The sequence below is a fragment of the Onychomys torridus genome, chromosome 9 (genome assembly GCF_903995425.1).
Source record: "Onychomys torridus chromosome 9, mOncTor1.1, whole genome shotgun sequence".
NCBI lineage: Eukaryota > Metazoa > Chordata > Mammalia > Rodentia > Cricetidae > Onychomys > Onychomys torridus.
In genome coordinates this window covers 49,101,638-49,121,878 of record NC_050451.1, presented here as the reverse complement: position 1 = coordinate 49,121,878, position 20,241 = coordinate 49,101,638, and the positions used below count along the sequence as shown (strand labels likewise).

Below are 20,241 nucleotides of genomic sequence, written 5' to 3'. Positions count from 1 at the left end.
TTTTTTTTTCCCTGATATCCCATGCCAGACATAGCAAAGCCCCCCTGGACCCTGGGGGATCAGTATGTTTCAATGCTAAGGAAACTTGACAGTCTTCTTTTTCAAAGACAAGCTGAGATAATCACAGTTTATCTCAAGAGCAAATTGAAATAAGAATTTTTTCAAGTATCAACTATGACTTGGTAAAATATATAGACTAGGCAGACTCAGAAATATGAATATATTTTCTCTGGTTGTGTGTGTGTGTGTGTGTGTGTGTGTGTGTGTGTGTGTGTGTGTGTGTGTGTGTGTGTGTTTTGAAAGGAGGAAGAGTGTGAAGGCCAGGCATGGTAACATTTGCCTGTAATCTTAGCAATTTTGACTGTGAGGCAGGATGATAAATTTAAGGCCTTTCCAGGCTACAGAATGAGTTCAAGGCTAGCCTAGGGAACAGAGGGAGACATTCAAACTAAAAAATAAAATAAAATAAAATAAAATAAAAAAGGGTTGGGCATGTAAGGTCAGTGACAGAGCATGTTCAAGGCCTTGGGACCTCTCCCTGAACCCTAGCCAGCTAGGGTAGTTTCACTATTTGGCCCACACTGGCCTTCAACTTCTCTTCCTGCCTCTGCCTCCTGAGTGCTGTGATTACAAGCATGTACCACCACACCCAGCTGACCATAGCATTTTTACCATGGACTTTAGAAAGACACTTGTGAGGGCCACTGTGATTCACCACCCTTACTCCGTTATCTCCAGGGCCACACCTCTGCTGTTCTCAGGCGGTTCTCAGGCCTGCCCAGAGGCCTTCCTTCACACATACTCTGGGCTACTGAGAGATAAGGCTGGCTTCTAAACAGAACATGAGGGAAGTGCCCAGAGCTAGAGAGCATAGCACATTGTGGCAAACCACTTCACTGATAAGTCACAGATGTTTGTTTCTTAAAGAAAAAAAAAAAGAAAGAAAGAAAGCTAGCTAGCTAGCTGGGCATAGTCTTGTAACAATCAAAATCCCAGCACGTGAGAGGCAGAAACAGAAGGATCCTTGAGTTTGAGATCAGCTTAGGTTCATGCAAGACCACGCCTCACAACAAGAGCAACATCATTAAAGAGAAAGATATAAGGACAAACATTCACATCTCTGGATCTTGCGGAAACTGCAGCTGTAGATAGTTTTTTTCCTTTGGTGATTGGGATGAGGCCCATGGCTTCCCACATCCTAAGCATGTGCTCCTCCATCACTGGGCAGGGATGACGGCTCTGCTTCTGCAGATTTTGACAACACCAGCCAGACCAGGGAGGAAAAAATAAGCTTTTAGGCACTCACTGAGTGACTACCAGTATTGCTCGTCAAGTTTACTGGAGTATCAAAGACAAACCTTTTATTTAACGTTATGCAGAAAATATTTCAGTATGCATATATAATAATAACAACTTAAAAATAGGGGCTGCTGGGAAGATAGCTAAGTCGGTAAAGTTCTTAACCTGGTAGCCTGAGGACCTGAGTCAGAGCCCCAGAATCCATGTAAAGAAAAGCTAAGCACAGAGCCACAAGGCTGTAAACTCAGGACTGAGAGGTAGGGCAGACCAGCCTGTGGGGCTGGCTGGCCAGCAAGCATGCACTCCTTTGTGAACATCTCAGAAACAAAACAAAAACAAACAAACAAAACCAAGGCAGGAGATTCCAGGAATAATGACTCTTTGGTTGGTTGGTTGGTTGGTTTTGAGACAGGGTTTCTCTGTGTATCCCTGGCTGTCCTGGAACTCCCTCTACAGACCAGGCTGACCTTGAACTCAAGCTCAGAGATCTGCCTGCCTCTGCCTCCAGAGTGCTGGGATTAAAGGTGTGTACTAGTCTGGCTCCCAATTAGTGAGTCTCTCGAGTTCCTGTGTACACAAGCACGCACACACACATTTGATCACATGTACACAAAACCTTAAATAACTGCAGGACTGTAAACAAGCTTCCTGATTATCATTTGCCCTTCACACTCTGCTGCCTTCTCTCTCCAATTCCTCCACTAAAGAGAAGCCTTGCCTAGATGTTAACTGTTAAATCTGCCTTTGAAGGCATCTACATGCTCCAGCCCTATGTGTATGGGTATTTTGCCTGCATGTATGTCTTCTCTGCACCATGTATATGCAGTATCTGTGGAGGCCAGGAGAGGGCACTGGATTCCCCCTGGGACTAGAGTTACCTACAGCTGTGAGCCATCATGTGGTGCTGGGGATCGAACTCATATCCTCTGGAAGTGCAATGAGTGCCCTTAACCATTGAGCCATCTCTCCAGCCCCAATCTTATTATATCTTGGGCATCTTGAGACAGGTTTCACTGTATAGCTCAGGCTGACATTGAACTCAAAGTGCTCCTGCCTCTGTCTTTTCAATGCTATGATTATAGGTGTCAGCTGTCATGCCTAGCCTCAGAATGATCCTTAAATGAACTGGTTTGCTGATATGAGGACCCATGCAATGTCCACACACTCAGTTAATGAACATAACGTTGACTACACCAGTTGCATCACCTGTTTGGGTAGTACCTGTATTCAATCCGTAGGCTCATGAAGCTGAGGGCCATTTCAGAACTTTTCTGGTATGTATACCAACCGCCTCAGTGGTGGTGAGAATGAGAGATGTCCCTCAGGGGCTCAAATATTTGAACACGTGGTCCCCAGAAGGTGGTACTGTTTGGAGAGGTGGTGCTGCAGCCTTGCTGGAGGAGGGACATCACTGGGGGTGGGGTGGAGTGAGCTCTGAGAGTTCCTAGCCTTTCCACATTTCCTGTTCATGCTCTGGGTCATGTTTGCTACTGAAGGTGTGCCACCGTGGCCATGCCTGATGCTTGCTGCCATGCCCCTCCCCGCCTCCTGCTGCCATGATGGAATAAAACTCTTCTATAAGTTGCTTTTGGACCTGGTATTTTATCATAGACATGGAAGGGCCCCACCCACTGTAGGCTTTAACTAAAACAGAAGTTGGTGCCAAGCGTGGGGTACTTATGAAGAACCTGAGCATGCTGATCTTGGGGGAAATGTAGAAGACTCTGGAACTTTGAATACTGAGGGCAGAGCCTGGTGGTCCATCTTTGTAGGAGTGCTGAGAGCAATGAACACTTAGAGACCTGGCCCAGGAGGCTTCGGAGAATCACAGCAATGAGAAAGAACGTGCCCGAGGCTAACTTCAAAAGCAATGGACTAGTTTATTTGATGGAGAAAATGTCAAGGCAGCATTATGTAGAATCTGTGGTGTAGTTAGTACTAACTAATAATGCATGTGCAGGTCTGCAATATAAGAGAGCAAGGGGGCCAGGAAGAAATAGAACGTGTACAGTCTGCAGGGAAGAACAACACTAGAAAGTTTAGTGTTGGTAGCCAAGGCTCCCGCTGCTAAAAGAGAGGATGGAATTGTTATGGAGGAAGGAGAGGCCTCAGGCTCCTCACTGGAATAAGGGGAAAGGTGCCCTCCAGGCCAGACTGCATCCAGCTGACCTTCTAACCTGTGGAAGAAAAAGACCTAATGTGTTTCCCTGGAAAGGGACAACAAACAAAGGCTTCTGCTCCTGTGATGCAAGGGGCCAGACTCCATCCCAAGCTGATCCAGGAAAAGGATAGCGTTGTCCGTGTGGTACTGGATTGAGGCATGAAGAATGCAGGAGTAAAGGGGTCATGGACTCTCCCTCCCCAGTTTCAGAGGGCCACTGAGGCCAGGCAGTGTGTAGCAAGGAGTCCCTGCATGAAGTATCTGAGAGGGCAGGAGGCGGCGAGAGGCCATTGTGTGAAGCTGTGATGGCGAAGCATAGGTCACAGTGGAGACCTCAAGATGCTGGAGACTAACTAGACTAAGACCATCACCCAAGGAGAGCCGCATACGAGGGAGAGGATTCCGCCCCAAAGAGTACATTGCCGGCAGCAAAATTCAGGGGCAAAGCCATCTTAAGCCCTTTGACATCAGGCACAGAGGTGTAGGATCTGGGGTTTGCCCTGCTGGGTTTCGGTCTTGCCTTGGTCCAGTATTTCCCTCTATGCCCCATTCCTCCCTCCTGGAATGGGAGTCTTCGTTTGGTTCTTTCTTTTTTTTTTTAAAGGTTTTATATATATATATATATATATATATATATATATATATATATATATATATATATATATAGTGTTCTGTCTACATGTATCCATGCATGCCAGAAGAGGGTACCATATCTCATTACAGATAGTTGTGAGCCACTATGTGGTTGCTGGGAATTGAACTCAGGACCTCTGGAAGAGTGGCCAGTGCTCTTAACCTCTGAGCCATCTCCCCAGCTCCTTTATTAGGTTTTCTACTGCTGTGATAAAACACTATGACCAAAAGTCTTGTGGAAGAAAGGGTTTAATTTCATCTTACAGCTTTTAGTCCACCACCCAAGTGAAGTCATGGAAGGAACCTGGAGGCAGGAGCTGACCCAGCGGCCACAGAGGAGTGCTGCTTGCTACTCATGGCTTGCCCAGTCTGCTTTCTTATACCACCCAGGATCATCTGCCCAGGGATGGCACCACCCATAGTGGGTGGGGCCCTTTTATATTAATCATTAATCAAGACAACACCCTACAGACATGTCAATAGGCGAATCTTATGGAGGCATTTTCTCAGTTCCCGCTGCCCAGCTATGTCTAGGTTTGTATCAAGCTAACAAAACTATCCCAGCAGCACTGTGAGACAGAGGCAGGCAGATCTCTGTGAGTTCGAGGCCAGCCTGGTCTCCAAAGCAAGTTCCAGGAAAGGCACAAAGCTACACAGAGCTTTGAAAAACTCTGTCTCGAAAACAAAAGACAAACAACAACAACAACAAACAAAAAAACAAACAACAACAACAAAAAAAAAAAACAAAGAAAGAAATTATCTTGACTCCCAAAAGAGGCTCTGGACTTTGAGACTAAGAAGGACCAGTGAGTATGATCGTGAGTCTATAGGGCCAGAGAGTGGAGTGTGGTGGTTAGAATGAGCAATGTCCCCCATAGATTCATGTATTTGAATACTTGGTCCCCAGTTGGTGGCATTGTTTAGCTTGAGGAAGTATATCATGGGGGAGGCTCTGAGAGTTAATTGCCTGACCCCAGTTCCAACTTGCTCTGCTTTGTGTTTGAAGATGTGAGCTGTCAGCTTCCTGCTCCCACTGCCATGCATGCTGCTTGCTGCCATGCATGCTGCTTGCTGCCATGCATCCTACTTGCTGACATGCTTGTCCCCAACCCCTAATCTCTCACCTCTGTCAGATTGGACTCGTATCCCTCCAGAACAGCAAGCCATAATAAACTCTGTACATTGCTTATTTTACCACAGCATCAGAAAGGTAACTAATAACACCTCTCAGCATCTAGAAAGAAAGGGTCCCTCACTTGGGAGAAAGAAAGGCAGGAATGGTCCAACAGGAGCCACAAGCCAGCGGGTGAGCATGGTGGCAGCTTCTATAAGCTACAGACTGACTGGGCATCCAGGCCAGACAGAGAGGCCTTAGCTGCCATGGAGACCTGAACTGCTTTGCAAGTGAAGCAATCACCTGTTGCGGGATAGTGGGTAGAACCATGATCTGACTCATGAAGTCTCTGTTTGTGCCTCACTAATCTTAGGGCCCCTAATCACAAAGATGATGAGTACCTCCATTAGATGTCACGTGATTAATGAAGACTGAAATCTGTGGGTTGGCTGTAGCTGAAGTTTTCCTATGTCTCACCTGGCCCGTGGTCAAGACAAATCTCTCTCACCCACCAGTCTTGCCCAACCCCACGAACCCCGCAACCGCTTATAAAACAATCACTCAGAAGCTTATATTAATTAAACTGCTCAGCCATTAGCTCAGTCCAACCACTGACTAGCTCTTACACTTAAACTCAGCCCATTTCTGTTAATCTGTATGTCACCACGTGTTCCGTGGCTTTACCTGTTGCCTTTATAGGCTGCTCCCTGGATGGCAGGCTGGTGTCTCCTCACTCAGCCTTCCTGTTCCCAGAATTCTCTTCTCTGCTTGTCCCACCTATACTTCTTGCCTGGCTACTGGCCAATCAGCATTTTATTTATACAGCCCAGGGCCCTGTATCTGGGGTCCCGGCACAGCAGGTCATCTTGGGGCAGGAATTCTACTGAGTCATTTTCCTGTTGACAGGCTTCCATCCTTTACCTGGTCATTATGCATTCAGGCTAGAGTAACCCTCAATGGAAGACACATGTCTTAATTTCCCAGACAGCGTGAGCTTGCACACCTGTATGCTTGGGAGCTAATGGCTTGACTGGAAAACCTTTTGCCTCGATGTGGGGCCAGGGGCGTGACTGACAGAAGACCCTCAAAGCTTGAAAAGTGAAACACAAAAGATGCTGTTTAATAATCATGATGCTCACGATGCAAACATAAGGCTAATCTTCTCTACTCATCTCGATGGGTGGCTCAGTGAACTCACAAAGAAACAAAACACCCACCAGGCCATTGTTACAGAAAGGGTGCCCAGCCTGAGCTAGACCGCAGGGCCTGCCCTCACCAGGGTTAATGATATGTTCTCTGTAGGCAGTAGATAGCAACTTGTGGGAAGCTGATTACAATGGACATTTTTATAGCAGAAAGGGGCAATGAATGATTTGTCCTCGCTGAAAAAGCCACTTGTGCTGGACACAGATTCCTCCCGTCTCTCTGTTGTCCTCACCAAAGGCTCCTAAACAGCCACGGCCTCTCCTGGATGTCACCTAGGACTTCCCAGTGACTGGCTCACACCCAACATCACCTCGATGAGACCGAAATGTCTAGGAAGCTTGGAGACACAGCCTGGTGTTGCCATGCTACTCTGCAGGGGCACACGCTGTGAACCTGTGACTCATGTCACTGAGGGATGCTAAGCCACAGCCGGAAACCGGGGGTAAACAGAGCAGCTAGTCACTTGCAAAATGTTCTCCTCCTATGCAGCATCTGCCTCACCCCAAACTGCTGTACTTGCTCTTCTCCTTCACTCTCTGGCGTTTAATCTTTAATTTTTATTGATGGATTGATTGAAATGGATTTTGCTGTATAGCTCAGGTTGGCCTGGAACTCACTGTGAAGCCTAGGCTAACTTGGCTAACTTCCTGGGATTACAGACACACACCACCACATAGACCTGACCCTTCTTCCCTTCTGAGGCACAAACCAGGAGCAAGTAAGATGGCTCAGAGGGTAAAGGTACCTAAAGCCAGGCTGCTGTCTTGAGTATGATCCCTAGGACTTACGTGGTGAAGAGATTCCTACAAGCTGTCCTCTCAACTACATACACAGCCTATGGCATGCTTGTGCCCACAGATACTACACACACACACACACACACACACACACACCCACACCACACCACACCACACACATACACCATACCACACACACACACCACACACACACACACACACACACACACACACACACATATACCACCCCCCCAACCCCCCCACAGGTTTTACTGTTGTTTTTGTTTTGTTTTTCAAGAGAAGAGTTTCTCTTTGCAGTCCTGGCTATCCTGGAACTCCCTCTGTATACCAGAGCTCCTCCTGCCTCTGCCTCCCAAGTGCTGGGATTAAAGAGTTGTGAAGCCACGCCCAGCTCTGTTGTTTTTAACTGAAGCATAAACCAGCACAACCATTTTCCTGTTGGCAATAACTCCCTATTGTACTTAGAACCCCAAGTCCTCAGGACACCAGGTGCCTTCTGTTTAGCCACTGCCTCTGACCACAGCGCCCTCTTCTGTCCATGCTTCCTGCGCTCAGCCCCTGGCTTGGTCCCTCCTTGTTGAACCTCAGTGGAGCATCCACATCTGCTGCTGCTTCAGGAGACCTCACTACCTCTTCCTCATTGCCCAGGCTGCTACTCAATGTCGCTCCTGCCCTTTCCTGTTCTCCACCCTCCTCCTCATTCTCCCCACAGACATCACTAGTGGCTTAGGTAATCCCATCAGGAATCTATTCAAATGCTGGGATGTGCAGTACCCACTCTGTATCCAAGGTCCCTTTAGATGCCCAGCTTCTCCCTGGATACTCAAGCCCCTTTAATTAAAACAGCATGACCTTCGCATAAAATATACATACATCCTCATATATACTTGAAATCATTTCTAGGTGGCTGACAATACTAGTACAGTGTAAATACCATGTGCACAGTCATTCAGCTGTCTAAGTCATGAAAAGGCTAGGGCTGGAATATGTAGTATATGTGAGGCCCTGGGTTCACGCTCAAGGTGCAGGAGCCTGGGTATGTTCAGTAAAGGTAGAATTCTTCTCAATATTTCCAGTCTGTGGTAGGTAAACTCAGAGCACATGAAACCCACGGATACAGAAATCATCTGTATAATCTTTGAAATGCTGTATCCGAAATTACTGCAACAGCCCCTGGCTCATAGTTGAGGTTCCACCCATGTTTGTAAGTTGACTGACTTTTGATAAAAAGAGAAGAAGAACATGACGGCTAATACAGAAGGACTACTTTGTCCAACACAGATCCCTACAAGGTGAGAGGTGCTGAGAGGAGGAGGCAAGCAGCAGACAGCTGGAAGAGGGGGTGCAGAGTCAAAACCCACCACCTCTGGCCTGGCTCTAGAGGAAACAGCAGAGAAGTTCCTTTTGCGATATCATGAATGCATGTGCACCGGCTCACAAATTCTGCATCCTTGCCTTCCCTGCTTTCTACTATGCTACTGCATTGCTTGGGTTAGAAACACTAGAAAGGTACCCCAGAAGGAGAGGAACCAAGAATTACTGCTCAGAGTGGAGGCCTTAGGCCTAGCGAGGTCTGATGCAGTGACTAGCCTGTGGGTTGTCTCCAGGGAAGGAGGGGCATTTCCATAGTATCTGGGGCAGGTACAGCATGGTAGGGTGGGGTGGTTTGGGCATGAGTATCCCCCTTCTTGCTGTCTTCTCCTGCAGAGTGTCCCTGTCCTGATTCATTTTTTCTTGCAGGACTTTAAAGGACAGAGGGGGTTCTGTCCTGTTCATCGCTCTCCTCTGACACACAGTAAATGCTCACTGCAGAGGAAGGGAGGGCTTATGAGTGGACCCAAGCCAAGGGAGGACTTTTTCAGGACCAATCTGTTCCTGACACCACCTGGGCACTGTTCTGGGAGCCTAGACTTCTGTACTCACATTGATGGCAAGGAACCAAATCCCTGCACAAATGCAGAGGCCAGGGGGACCGGGCTCCCATCCTCCCATCCTTGTCCCTGCCCCACTGCCCACACGGTAAACAGGCCACTGAGCTCAAACAGCTAGAGTCTGCATCCTAGGAGCCTGACTCTTGGAAGTATGACCGGAGGGCAGGTCAGGCTGGCCTTCCCCTTCCCCTGGGGCACCATGCCCAGTGACACTGCTTCTTGGGGTTCCGTGACTACTAGGAGCAATCCTGATATCAAGCATGTCCCACCTAGTTTCCCAGCCATTCTGGGAGCACCCGACATCCTCCTAATCCATTCCTCTTTCCTCCCTGCCCCTTTTAAGTGAGGGTCTCATGTAGACCAAGTTAGCCTCACTCACTATGTAACTGAGGAGGACCTTGAACTTCTGATTCTCCTGCCTCCATCTCCCAAGTGCAGAGATGCACGGTTTTACGTAGTACTAGGGCCTGAGCTCAAGGCTTTGTGAATGCTGGGCAGGCACTCTGACAAACTGATGACATAGTTAGTCTGCACCCCACTTTTCTTAAACAAGTCAGTTAGTTTTGATGTTCTTTCAACCAAAAAACCCTAAGGTTTTTGTTTCTGTTTTTCTTTTTTAAATTAAAAAAAATTGCATAAATCATGAAATAGGATGCTTGGCTGGCTGTATGTAGGGACTGAGGACAAACCCTCTCCTTTCCTAACAGCCTGGCAACACCTTTTCTGGTCTTTGTTAGTATGTGAGCACATGCATGCCTGATAGACATTGGTACAATCGCTAAAGTACTTTTGGTTGAACTCAACTCCCAAAATGACATCCTCACCCCAGATCCCCAATTGTGACCTAGATGGAAAGAGTCTTTGCAGATGGCACCTTAAGATGATGGCACTGGGGACAAGGGGCCCACCTTAGTGAGACTGGTGTCCTTACAAAAGGGGGAGATGTGGGCACATATGTTTGCGGCAGGGAGAATGCCACCAAGTGGGCAGGTGGAGGTGGGGCTGCACAGGCCAGCCAAGGAGAAGTCTGGCATGGTGTTCCTACAACCACAAACAAAAAACACCCTCCACACGGGAACCTTGGGTCTTTACACTGGGATGGCTGTGCAGCAACTTAGGTCTGGAGACGTAAGAACTCCCCCAGCTGAAAGATGGAGAAAGGGCAGAATCACCGGGGTACCTCAGGCTCTCTGGCACCAGACAAAAGGTTCCAGGGCGCAGAGGAAGCCCCAAGACTCACCATTGGATGCTTTCATCTGCCGTCGGCGCCCCACGCGGTCCAGCCCGATGGGAGTGCTCTGGGAAAAGGTGAAGGGCCGGAGGCGGGCTGATACAGCCTTGTAGGGTGGAACCTGGTGCGCAGGCACGGGAGGCCTGGCTGCTGGCTGTGAAAGGAAGTGAAAAGCTGTGAGAAGGTGCCAGGAAGTCTCAGCTCCTGTGAGCCACAAAACATTTCTGTGTTCTCACCCTGAAGCCACTGGCAGATGTGGAGGGGCTTCTTCAAGCTCGGTGGCAGCAGGCTGTTCTAAAATTTCAACAGCAGTTTCCATGCTAGCTCAGTCACATTTCGCCCCACTTTGAGGTGGGGAACAGAGAGAAAGAGAGGCATTTGAGAGAGAAGAAGGCCGAGACAGCAGCAGAGCTGTGAGCTAAAGGTAGGAAGGCACGCTGCCCAGAGGAGGTTCTGAGGAAGCAAAGCCGGGCCACAGCACACAGACATGGTCACAGATCTCTAGTGTTGCTTTGCTTTTTTTAAAAAAAGATTTTATTTGGGGGCTGGAGAGAGGGCTCAGTGGTTAAGAGCACTGGCTGCTCTTTCAGAGGACCCAAGTTCGATTCCCAGGAACTACATTGCGGCTCACAATTGTAACTTTAGTTCCCGGGCATCTGACACCCTCACACAGAAATACATGCAGGCAAAACACCAGTGCATATAAAGTAAAAAATAAATCATTTAAAGAAGATTTCTTTTTCCTGTAGTCCAGGTGTATGTGTCTGTATTTGTGTGCCACCTATAAGTGGAAGACTGCAGAGGCCTGAAGGTATCTGATCCCCTGGTGCTGGGTTTATAGGAGGATGTGAGCTGCCCCACATGGGTGTTCTAGAAGGGACATAAGAACCACTAACACTGAGCTGTCTCTCCTCCTGTGCTTTAGGTTGTACATCAGGGTCTTGCTCTGTAGACCAGGTTGGCCTCAATCCCACAATTCCTTTGCTTCAGCCTCTTAAGTTCTAGAATTACAGGCAGGAACCACCATATTTGCACACAATACTACCTTGGTGCTCAGAAGTAAAAGTACATTCTAAGTACCTCAGATTAGCCCTCAAGTGTGTCTTGCATTCAAATATATTACAATTTGCTTTAGTTTAGAAAGCTTTCCTAACAAGTGGGGCACCCTTAAACAAAAGGATCCTAGAGACCTTGTAGCATGCTTCAGCTTCACTTTTGCTTGTGGTTTGTTGTTATTTTGTTTTGTTTTGCTTTGTTTTTTGAGGCAAGGTCTCACAGTCCCTCCCTGCTGACCTCAAACTCTACATAGCCTGAACGACCTTGAGGGAATCACAGGTGTGTGCCACCACATTGGGCTTTTAATTTTATTTGAAGAACTCAAGAGTTTTTGAGTGTCAGGTGAAAAAACAAGACACTGTGCTGAGCTTGGCAGGAAGCTCTTTAACGCACCATCCAAGCCTAATATCGAGTTTCTGTGTCAGAGAATTTTTACAGGAAACTTAAGAAAGTACCTAGCAGGTTTTCGAAATGAAACCGAGCATGTAAGTTATTCTATAAACTGTTCTGTGGCTATATGAGCATGACAGTGTTATCAGTTGGGCCAGATATGCAAAGAAGTATGAGTTTCTCCAAGATAGGGCCTTAACTTGAATATTCGATGACTGTAAAGTACTCAGGACACACTGAAGAAATATTTGCTGAATGTGCTGAGGGACCAACGGTGTTTACGGTCAAACCTGCAGCAAAGCTGTAGTTCAAAAGTGGAATAAGGAACGGTGGTGTTGCTCCACGGTAGAGAGCTTGTCTAGCATGTTCCAAGCCTGGGTCCTTTCCAGAAGTGGTGGGTGAAGGTGTGATGTATCACTGGGGATGGGAAGGAAGAGAGGTGTAATATTTTAGAAGATCAAGAAATTTTTCTCCGAGCACGGTCTTCTGCTTTGTTTTGGGGGTGGATGGGTGGAAGGAACACGGGGCTCCGTGCATGAACACAAATGCTCTATGACCGAGCTACATCCGCCCCATCCCCTTCTATTCCATCTTTATTTTGTTCCTGTGTTTGCAATCTAACAATCAACCATGTTGTCTTCCAACAATCTCTCCCTCAGGAAGTGCACTAGAGACAGTCGGGGTATGGTCGTGTCCCCGTGTCCCGTCCCCCCAACCCCCACGCCCGGCTCAGGTCTCAAGCTATTCAGACAAGTGACAAGTCTGTGCTCTGAGCTGAGGCTCCAGGAAAGAAGACTGGAAAGCAGGCGATGAGAGAATGGACTGTTAGTGTGAATCCAAGCAGGTTTCAAAGGCAGGAGGAAAGGGGGGTGAGGAGGTATACCCTCCCCCAGAAGGAAAAGCAGTGTCCAGTTTAGTCTGTAGGAAGGACAGAGGCAAGGAGCCAAGGGTCTCTGCTGGCCGTGGTTGGAGACACCAGCTCTTACTTGGACCAAGAGGTTCTCCACATCCTCTGCCTGGGTGTTGCCATAGAAGCTGACCCCTCCAATCACAGATATAGGTCGCCTTCTCCGGGTCCCTCTGGAACAGCCTGAGGGGGCACGTGGATCCTGGCTGGTGGTGTTCACTCTTGACGGGTGCATTCTGTCCATATGGTCGTCATCTGGAGGGTCTGCAGCAATGGCATCTTCAGGAATGGACAAGCTCCTGCTAGCCAGCTGGCCGTAGTCAGACAGTGGCCGTGGCCGGGTGCGCCTTCCTGAGCCCCATCTCCTCCTGGAGATGCGGGGCACCTCAGTGTGCTCCTCCTCCTGGGCTGAACCCTGCGGCCAGTCATCCTCATTCACCACCTTTGCAAATGAACAGGCTGAGTGAGCTCTGAGATCCAGGTAGGTGTGAGCAGATGCCTGCTGCCTCCCTCCCACTCTGAAGTCACAGACTTGCTCTACCTAAAGTAACTGTGCCAGAGACAGTGAGAACAAAGCCAACTGTGGTTGAAATGGGGTGAACTTCATTCCAGGCTGAATTAACTCTTTAATTTAAGTCATATTTGGGGATCAAGGATGAGCTACAGAGAGACATTAAGATTACCAGCAGGTCTATAATAATAAAATGAACATACAATTAAGATGAGTACTTCCCAAATATGCTTAACAGCAGGAGGTCAGCCACAGCAGCCAGAGGTTGAGTGTGTAAAAAGTAAGTGTGTAACAAGATTCACAATTGCCCTGCACTCTCTTCTTTCAAAAGTGCAGATGCTACTGAGAAGTAGATGGTGCCATGAGATTACAGCCTGGGCCACGAGGGCTCAACACTTAGGATCCTATCCCACAGCCACAGTCTGACGGGAGTAGGCAGCATTCCTAGAACCGCCAGACTGCAAACAAGCTGTGTGGGCCTGGACAAGTCAAGGCTAACCTTGGCTCTCAGACAGGATGACTCTCATACTCCCATATTCTATGACCCTCAGCTGAGCATCGTGGTCCATACAGTGATCTCAGCGCTTGGGAGGAAGAGGAACGAGGACAGTGGATTCAAGCCAGATTCGGAGACCTAAAAAAGACTGTTCTGTAGCGTGAATCTTAAAAGTTCTTATTAATAAAACAAACCCAGAGCCAGGTATTGGGGTGAACGCTGAATGATCAGAGAAGCAGAACAAGCCACAGCTACCTCACCTTACCAATTCCTCAGCTGATTCTGCTTTTCTCAGACTGGAAGCTTCTGAGTCCTCATCCAGAATGAATCTCAGCTGAACTGCTTCTTGAAAGCCTGAAAGCTTAACCAGCTAGTTCCTGGTTTTCACACTTTATATACCTTTCTGTTTTCTGCCATCACTTCCTGGGATTAAAAGGCTCACTTCATGGGATTAAAGGCGTAAGTCACCATTCCTGGCTGTTTCCAGTGTGGCTTTAAACTCACAGAGATCCGGATGGATCTCTGCCTCCCAAGTGATAGCATTAAAGGCATGTGTGCCACCATTTTCTGGCCTCTGTGTCTGCAAATGGCTGTTCTGTCCTCTGACCCCAGATAAGTTTATTAGGGTGCACGATATATTTTGGGGAACACAATATCACCACACTGTTCCAAAGTAATAAGAAAAAGATTCCGAGACTCTATAAGAGGCAACACTGTTTTGCTAGTGATCCTGGGATCCTAGGGCCTTGAATGTGCTAAGTAAGCTTTCCACCAAGTGCTACCTTAAAGTTAGATGCCCATCACTTCTAATTGTAATTCAAATAAGTTTTCCATCTTTGGGGAGGAGGAGGAGGGCAGGATTTTGCCACGTATCCCAGGCTAGACTAATAACTGCCATTCCTGAGTAAGCAGTTAAGCACCATCAGGCCCACTCAGCATTATATACTTTTTCAAATGCAATCGGGAAACTATGCATGGTTTGAAATCAGGCACACTTCCATATCCACCCAGGTCAGGGCCGGGGCCTGGCCAAGTAACCTCAGGCAAGTGACTGAAATGCAATCCTGGCAGGCTAGGCCTTATCAGGTAGAGTCAGCTGGCACTCTCCAAAAATGGCCACAGAGTAGCCATTTCCAGGGCTTGCCCTGCCTGGGAATCAGTAGCAGTCTATTTGGTAGATTCTCCTAAAGTCTGGATGCAGGAAGGGGTAAGGCTGGTCCAGAGATTGGCAGTTGTCAGCAGTGGACACAACAGCTGCAGTGAGCCAAGCCTGGACAGCTTCAAGTACCCAGCCCAATACACACACACATTCATTTTCTACCTCTCCTTGTCCCTCTCTTCCTCCCTCCCTCCCTCCTTCTCTCTCTCTCTCTCTCTCTCTCTCTCTCTGTGTTGTAGAATATTATTTTAAGATGTGTTCCATTTTTATATGTTGTGGAACATTTGTTTTAATGATGAAAGGATGTGTTGCATTCTTCTATGTTGCATTTGTTTAACTCTGTAAAGCTGTGTTACTTTGACTGTCTAAAACACCTGATGGGTTTAATAAAGAGCTGAATGGCCAATAGCTAGGCAGGAGAAAGGGACAGGCATGGCTGCCAAGCAGAGAGAATAAATAGGAGGAGAAATCTGGGCTCAAAAAAAGAAGAATGAGGGAGGACCTGGGTTCAATTCCCAGCAACCACATGGCAGCTCACAACTATCCATAACTCCAGTTCCATGGGATCTGGCACCCTCACGCAGATCTACACGTAGGCAAAACACCAAAGCACATTAATTATTTAAAAAAAAAAAAAAAAAAAAAAAGACCGAGAAAGGGGAAGAGCAAGAAAAGGAGGAGAGGAAGATGCCAGGGGCCAGCCACCCAGCCACCCAGCCAGCCACACACCCAACCACAAGAGTAAGAAAGGAAGAGAGACATATAGAATAAAGAAAGGTAAAAAGCCCAGAGGCAAAACATAAAGAAGAGAAATAAGTTAATTTAAGAAGCTGGCCAGAAACAAGCCAGGCATTCATAAGTAAGAATAAGTCTCAGATAAGTCTCAGTGTATATATTTGGGAGCTGGGTGGCTGGCCCCCATAAGAGTGAAAAAAAATTTTTTTCAACTACCTCCCACCCCTGTGTGTGTGTGTGTGCGCGCGCGTGTGTGCGTGCGTGCGTGCGTGCGTGTGTGCGCATGTATGAATTTTCCTGCCCCAGACTCCCAAAGTGCTGAGGTTACAGAGCAGAGCTAGCCATCTGGCTTGTCCCTATTCACTTTTTAAAAACACAAACTGAACAGGTCCCGCGGGGGAGAATCCTGGGATCCACAGAGTAGGTATTGGACACATCTAAGGCAGGCAGGTGGCCAAGGGATGACACAGCAATCCCAGGCACCTAGCCCTGCTCTGCCCATGAGATGGTCTGGGCCAGAAGGAAGTTAAATGGTAGAGGCTCAGAAAAAGAAACTCTGTGCCAGTGACAAGAGTCCTAAAATAAAGGCTTGTTTAATTTCCAGTCTGATATGTACAGTGTTCACAAAGATTATACCAGAGTTCAAGGTATAATAACATAGTGAGACTCCCAACTCAAAAGAAGAAAAGACACAGTAGTACACGTATCGGGCAGAAGCTGGGATGTATAGACACTCTAGATCAACCTCTTCATTCTTAAATTAGAAACTCTGAAAGAAAAAGGAGTACAGAGGTTCGCCCAGGGCCACACAGCCACTCAGGTGTCCTCTGAGTTTCTACTCACAATCTCTCTCTATCCTGTCCCTTCAAGACACCTGTGAAGGGGCAGGTTATACTCTATAAATTATTTGGATAAAGTTATCCCTCCCATACCTGCATATAAAATTACCTGCCTATAACAGTCTCCCCAAAGAATTCAATGGTCCTCAGGCCCCTCCCACACCCTACTTTCTTACACTGCCGGAGAGAGGGAGACCACAATCCCTGTTCTCCTCATTTCCTACAGACCCGTATCTCCTACAAAACACACATTCCCACTCAAGTTCCTTCCCCTCCTTCTTTTCCTATCAAAAATGGTACAGAACCCTCAGATCCCCACCACCCATCCGAGGTATTTTTCTGTGAACTCATTTACACACACACCCAGGAGAAGATATGTATGTTTTATCCTCCCTAACATCACCATGGGAAGAGGAGAGAAATCATAAAGTTAACACCATTTCCTGAATCCTGAATTCAGGTTATGATGGGGGACTGAAACAGATTACTAACTCAAATGACACGGACACCTTAAATACATAATAAGGATAAAACCATTTCTATGATGTCATTTAAGAGGGTCAGAGAAGTTGCTAGAAAAACAAGTGCACAGAACAAAAGCAGAGGTATGGAGTAGTCTAACTACTCATGTAGAGTTATTGATTTTATAAAGTTTTAGGTTTTTGTTGTTGTTTTTAATGATTAAAAGCTTTGTTTTGTGCTTATGCAACATGCAACTTGTATTTTCTTACCAATGCCAAAAATAAAGAAATATACCAGGAAGTGACTGGGGCTGGGCAAGACAGGCACAGCCAAAGCAGCCCAGCAGGTATTCCTGCCACACTGTGCCAGCTACTGTCTGGATACAGGCAGCACAAGAGAAATCCAACTGTAAGGAGTTCAGTGTTTTTCAGTTCCACGGAAGATACAAGAGTAGCTACCCTCTAAAAGGAACCAAAATGTCCCAGGGATCCCAAACTCTATCACATCAAGCTGAAACATCCATTTCAGAAGAAGCTGCAGAGAATCCTTGTGTAAGTTCACATTCAAATGCTGCTCCTCGGCCAAAAGCAGACAGATCCCTTCCAAAGCCAATGTGGTTTTGGCTACTTACAGACCAACCAGAACCCTTATGCAGCCCAGGCATGCCAGGCAAGGACTCTGCTCACAGCTGCACTGGTTCTAAACAAAAGCTTTTTATTTTAAGCAGAACTTTTGTGCTTCTGGAATACTGTCCAGGTTCACCTCAAAGAGTGTAGGGTAACAGGCTCATTCTCAGAACTTTAAACACACACTCCAGCAAGCGTCCTTCTCTCCAGGTTGAGAACCTACCTGAGATTTAGCCATGGGCAGGGGCTGCCCACACACACACTGGAGGAACAGGCAGTTGACCACATTTATGTTTTCCAGAGTTGTTCAAGTCTTTTAAAAGCTATGATCATGGCCATGCAGCTCTCTGCCTGGTCCAATCCGGCAGGCTCAACTCAAGTCTCCAAGGCTCCGCAGCTTGAATGACCAAGTTACACCCAAGTCATAAACCTTTGTAAACAGACCTTGCACTCTGGGGACTGCCCTTTTAACTCTTGCTTTTCTGAACTCTTCTGAAGTGGCTTTCCTAGTCAGTGAGCAGGATTTGCTTCCTATATGGGACTTTTCTTTCAGTTACAGAAATGCAAGACTGTACAAACTAATATAAACTGTTTCCTTGAAACATTTCTGTGACAGGAAATTATTAACTGGAGATTAAAAAGAAAAACGCTTAAAAGAACCTGGAGTAATAGCATCTATTTAAAAGCCAGACACACAGGGGTAGCTGACAAGTTCCCCAAGACAGATAGAATCCTACCTACTCTGAGCATCTGTGAGTGTGCTTTATAGAAGCGTTCACATTAGAAGGGGCTCACCTGGATTAGGTGGATTCTAAACCAGTGTCTGTTGACTTTACACACAGAGGAAATTTTAGATACAAACACAAAGGAAGCAAGCTCTCTCGGAGACTGGATAGAGCCTTCTGTGAGTTATCTATCAGGAAGCAGGGTTTTACGCAGCCCAAGTTAGCTTCAGTCTTGACCCATAGCTGAGGATGACCTTGACCTTCTGATGTTTCTGACCCCACTTCCCAACTCTCGGGATTAAAGTGTGCTACACAGGAATTCTACCAACTGAACTCCATCCCCAGCCAAGGACTGACACATTTACAAGCCAGAGATTGTCACTGCCACGGGAAGCTGGAGAGGGCAGCGGAGGGTCTTCCCTGAGCCTTGTGGAGATTGTGATTCTGACACACTTTGACTCCCAACTTGTGGTTTCCAGCCCTGAGAGGTAGTAACTGCTGTCTTAGCCATCCACAGCATATCCCTTGTTAGGCAAGTCTAACTAAGACAGCAGGGGAATCCAGAAGAAAATATAACAGGTAATGAAATTAAAGATACTTTGTGAAAATTAAAAAACAACAACAACAACCCTCTGATGGAGATATAGGTTTCTGAAAATGCATATTGCGTCAAGCTTAATTCCCAGAATGTTCCTGGAGAACCACAGGCCTGGACAAGGTCAGGACTTCCGGTACATCCAAGGAGATGGAACAGAAAGGAAAAACCCTTTACTGCATGCAAGGGCTCTCAAACTTCCCAATGCTATGATCCTTTAACACAGTTCATTATGTTGTGGTGACTGCAACCACAAAATTATTTTCATTGCTACTTCATAACCGTAACTCTGTTACCGTTATGAATTGTAATATAAATACCTGATGTGCAGAATATCTGATACGGGACCCCCAAAGGGGCTGAGACCCATAGGTTGCTTTACAGTGATTTGGAGGGCACAAAGTCTCCCTGCCTGAATGCCCGAACACATGCTTCCATATTTAATCTTCCTGACCACCCCAGAAGAAAGTACCAGGGAGACTCTACCTGAAAAAGCCAAGGAGCTTATGACGTCAGTCCAGTGCTTCACTTCAGCAAAATGAAGTTGGAGGGGAAGCCCTACTCCTTACAAAATTCCAAATCCCTATTTACAATTATGACTTGAGTATCTTTACCCTAGGATCAGAGCATTTCAGATTTGTTAGGTCCAAAAGCAACTGGGGACAAATGGCTATCTGTGGTGCCCATTAGCATAGCAGAGTGCACGCTAGCCTCCAGGCTCACTCCGTATAACAAGTACCCGTGGCTCTTCCTGGTTTCCTACCTCAAACTTCTCCAGCTCAGACTTCCTCCCCAGTTTCTCAGTCCCTCATAACCCCATGTGTTCTCTCTTTTGTCTTCCTCTCTTGACCCCTTCTTTCTGGCTTGTCTCCTTCTCTTCCTCTCTCCCTCTCTTCTCCTGGCCTGGTTTGGTCTGCTGGCCATGTTCACTGCCTCCTCTCTCTCTGCTCTGGACTCTTCCAGATGCCCCTGGTTGATCTCTCCCTTGTACCTACCATAACAACCTTCCCCCTCAATCATACCTTGGAGCAGTCATGTCCTCAGTTTATACAAGATTATTTTTGGATTTTAGAGTATTTGCATGCAAATAAAGGGAGTTCTCAGGGATGGGTTTGACCTGGTTAGTTGTTTTGTTTTGTTTTTGTCAACTTGTTGCAAGCTAGAGTTATTTGGGAAGAAGAAAAATCAGATTGACTGTAGGCAAGTCTGTAGGTCGTTTTATTGATTAATGATTGATGTGGGGGGGGGGGGAGACCCAGCACACTGTGAGCAGTGCCACCCCTGAACAGACAGTCCTGGAGTATATAAGCAAGCATAGTGAGCAAGCAATGAGGATTAAGCTAGTCAGCAGTGTTCCTTCACAGCCTCTGCTTCGGTTCCTGCCTCCTGGTTCCTGCCTCGAGTTCC

General features: G+C 47.0%; 1 protein-coding gene across 6 annotated transcripts in view; it reads right to left on the bottom strand.

Moving 5' to 3' along the window:
• Spata13 (spermatogenesis associated 13) overlaps nt 1-20,241 on the bottom strand; it is a 141,991-nt gene that overhangs the window by 52,693 nt on the left and 69,057 nt on the right. For 5 of the 6 annotated variants that reach the window (XR_004945900.1, XR_004945901.1, XM_036199149.1 and 2 more), the window contains 2 exons: nt 12,766-13,128; nt 10,343-10,487 (listed from right to left, as the gene is read on the bottom strand). Coding sequence is in view for 4 of the 6 variants with exons in the window: in XM_036199149.1 (XP_036055042.1) it covers nt 10,343-10,487; nt 12,766-13,128 (508 nt within the window). In the remaining 2 variants the exon portion in view is untranslated. The remainder of the gene's footprint in view (nt 1-10,342; nt 10,488-12,765; nt 13,129-20,241) is intronic. The other variant, XM_036199150.1, reaches the window with a different exon arrangement.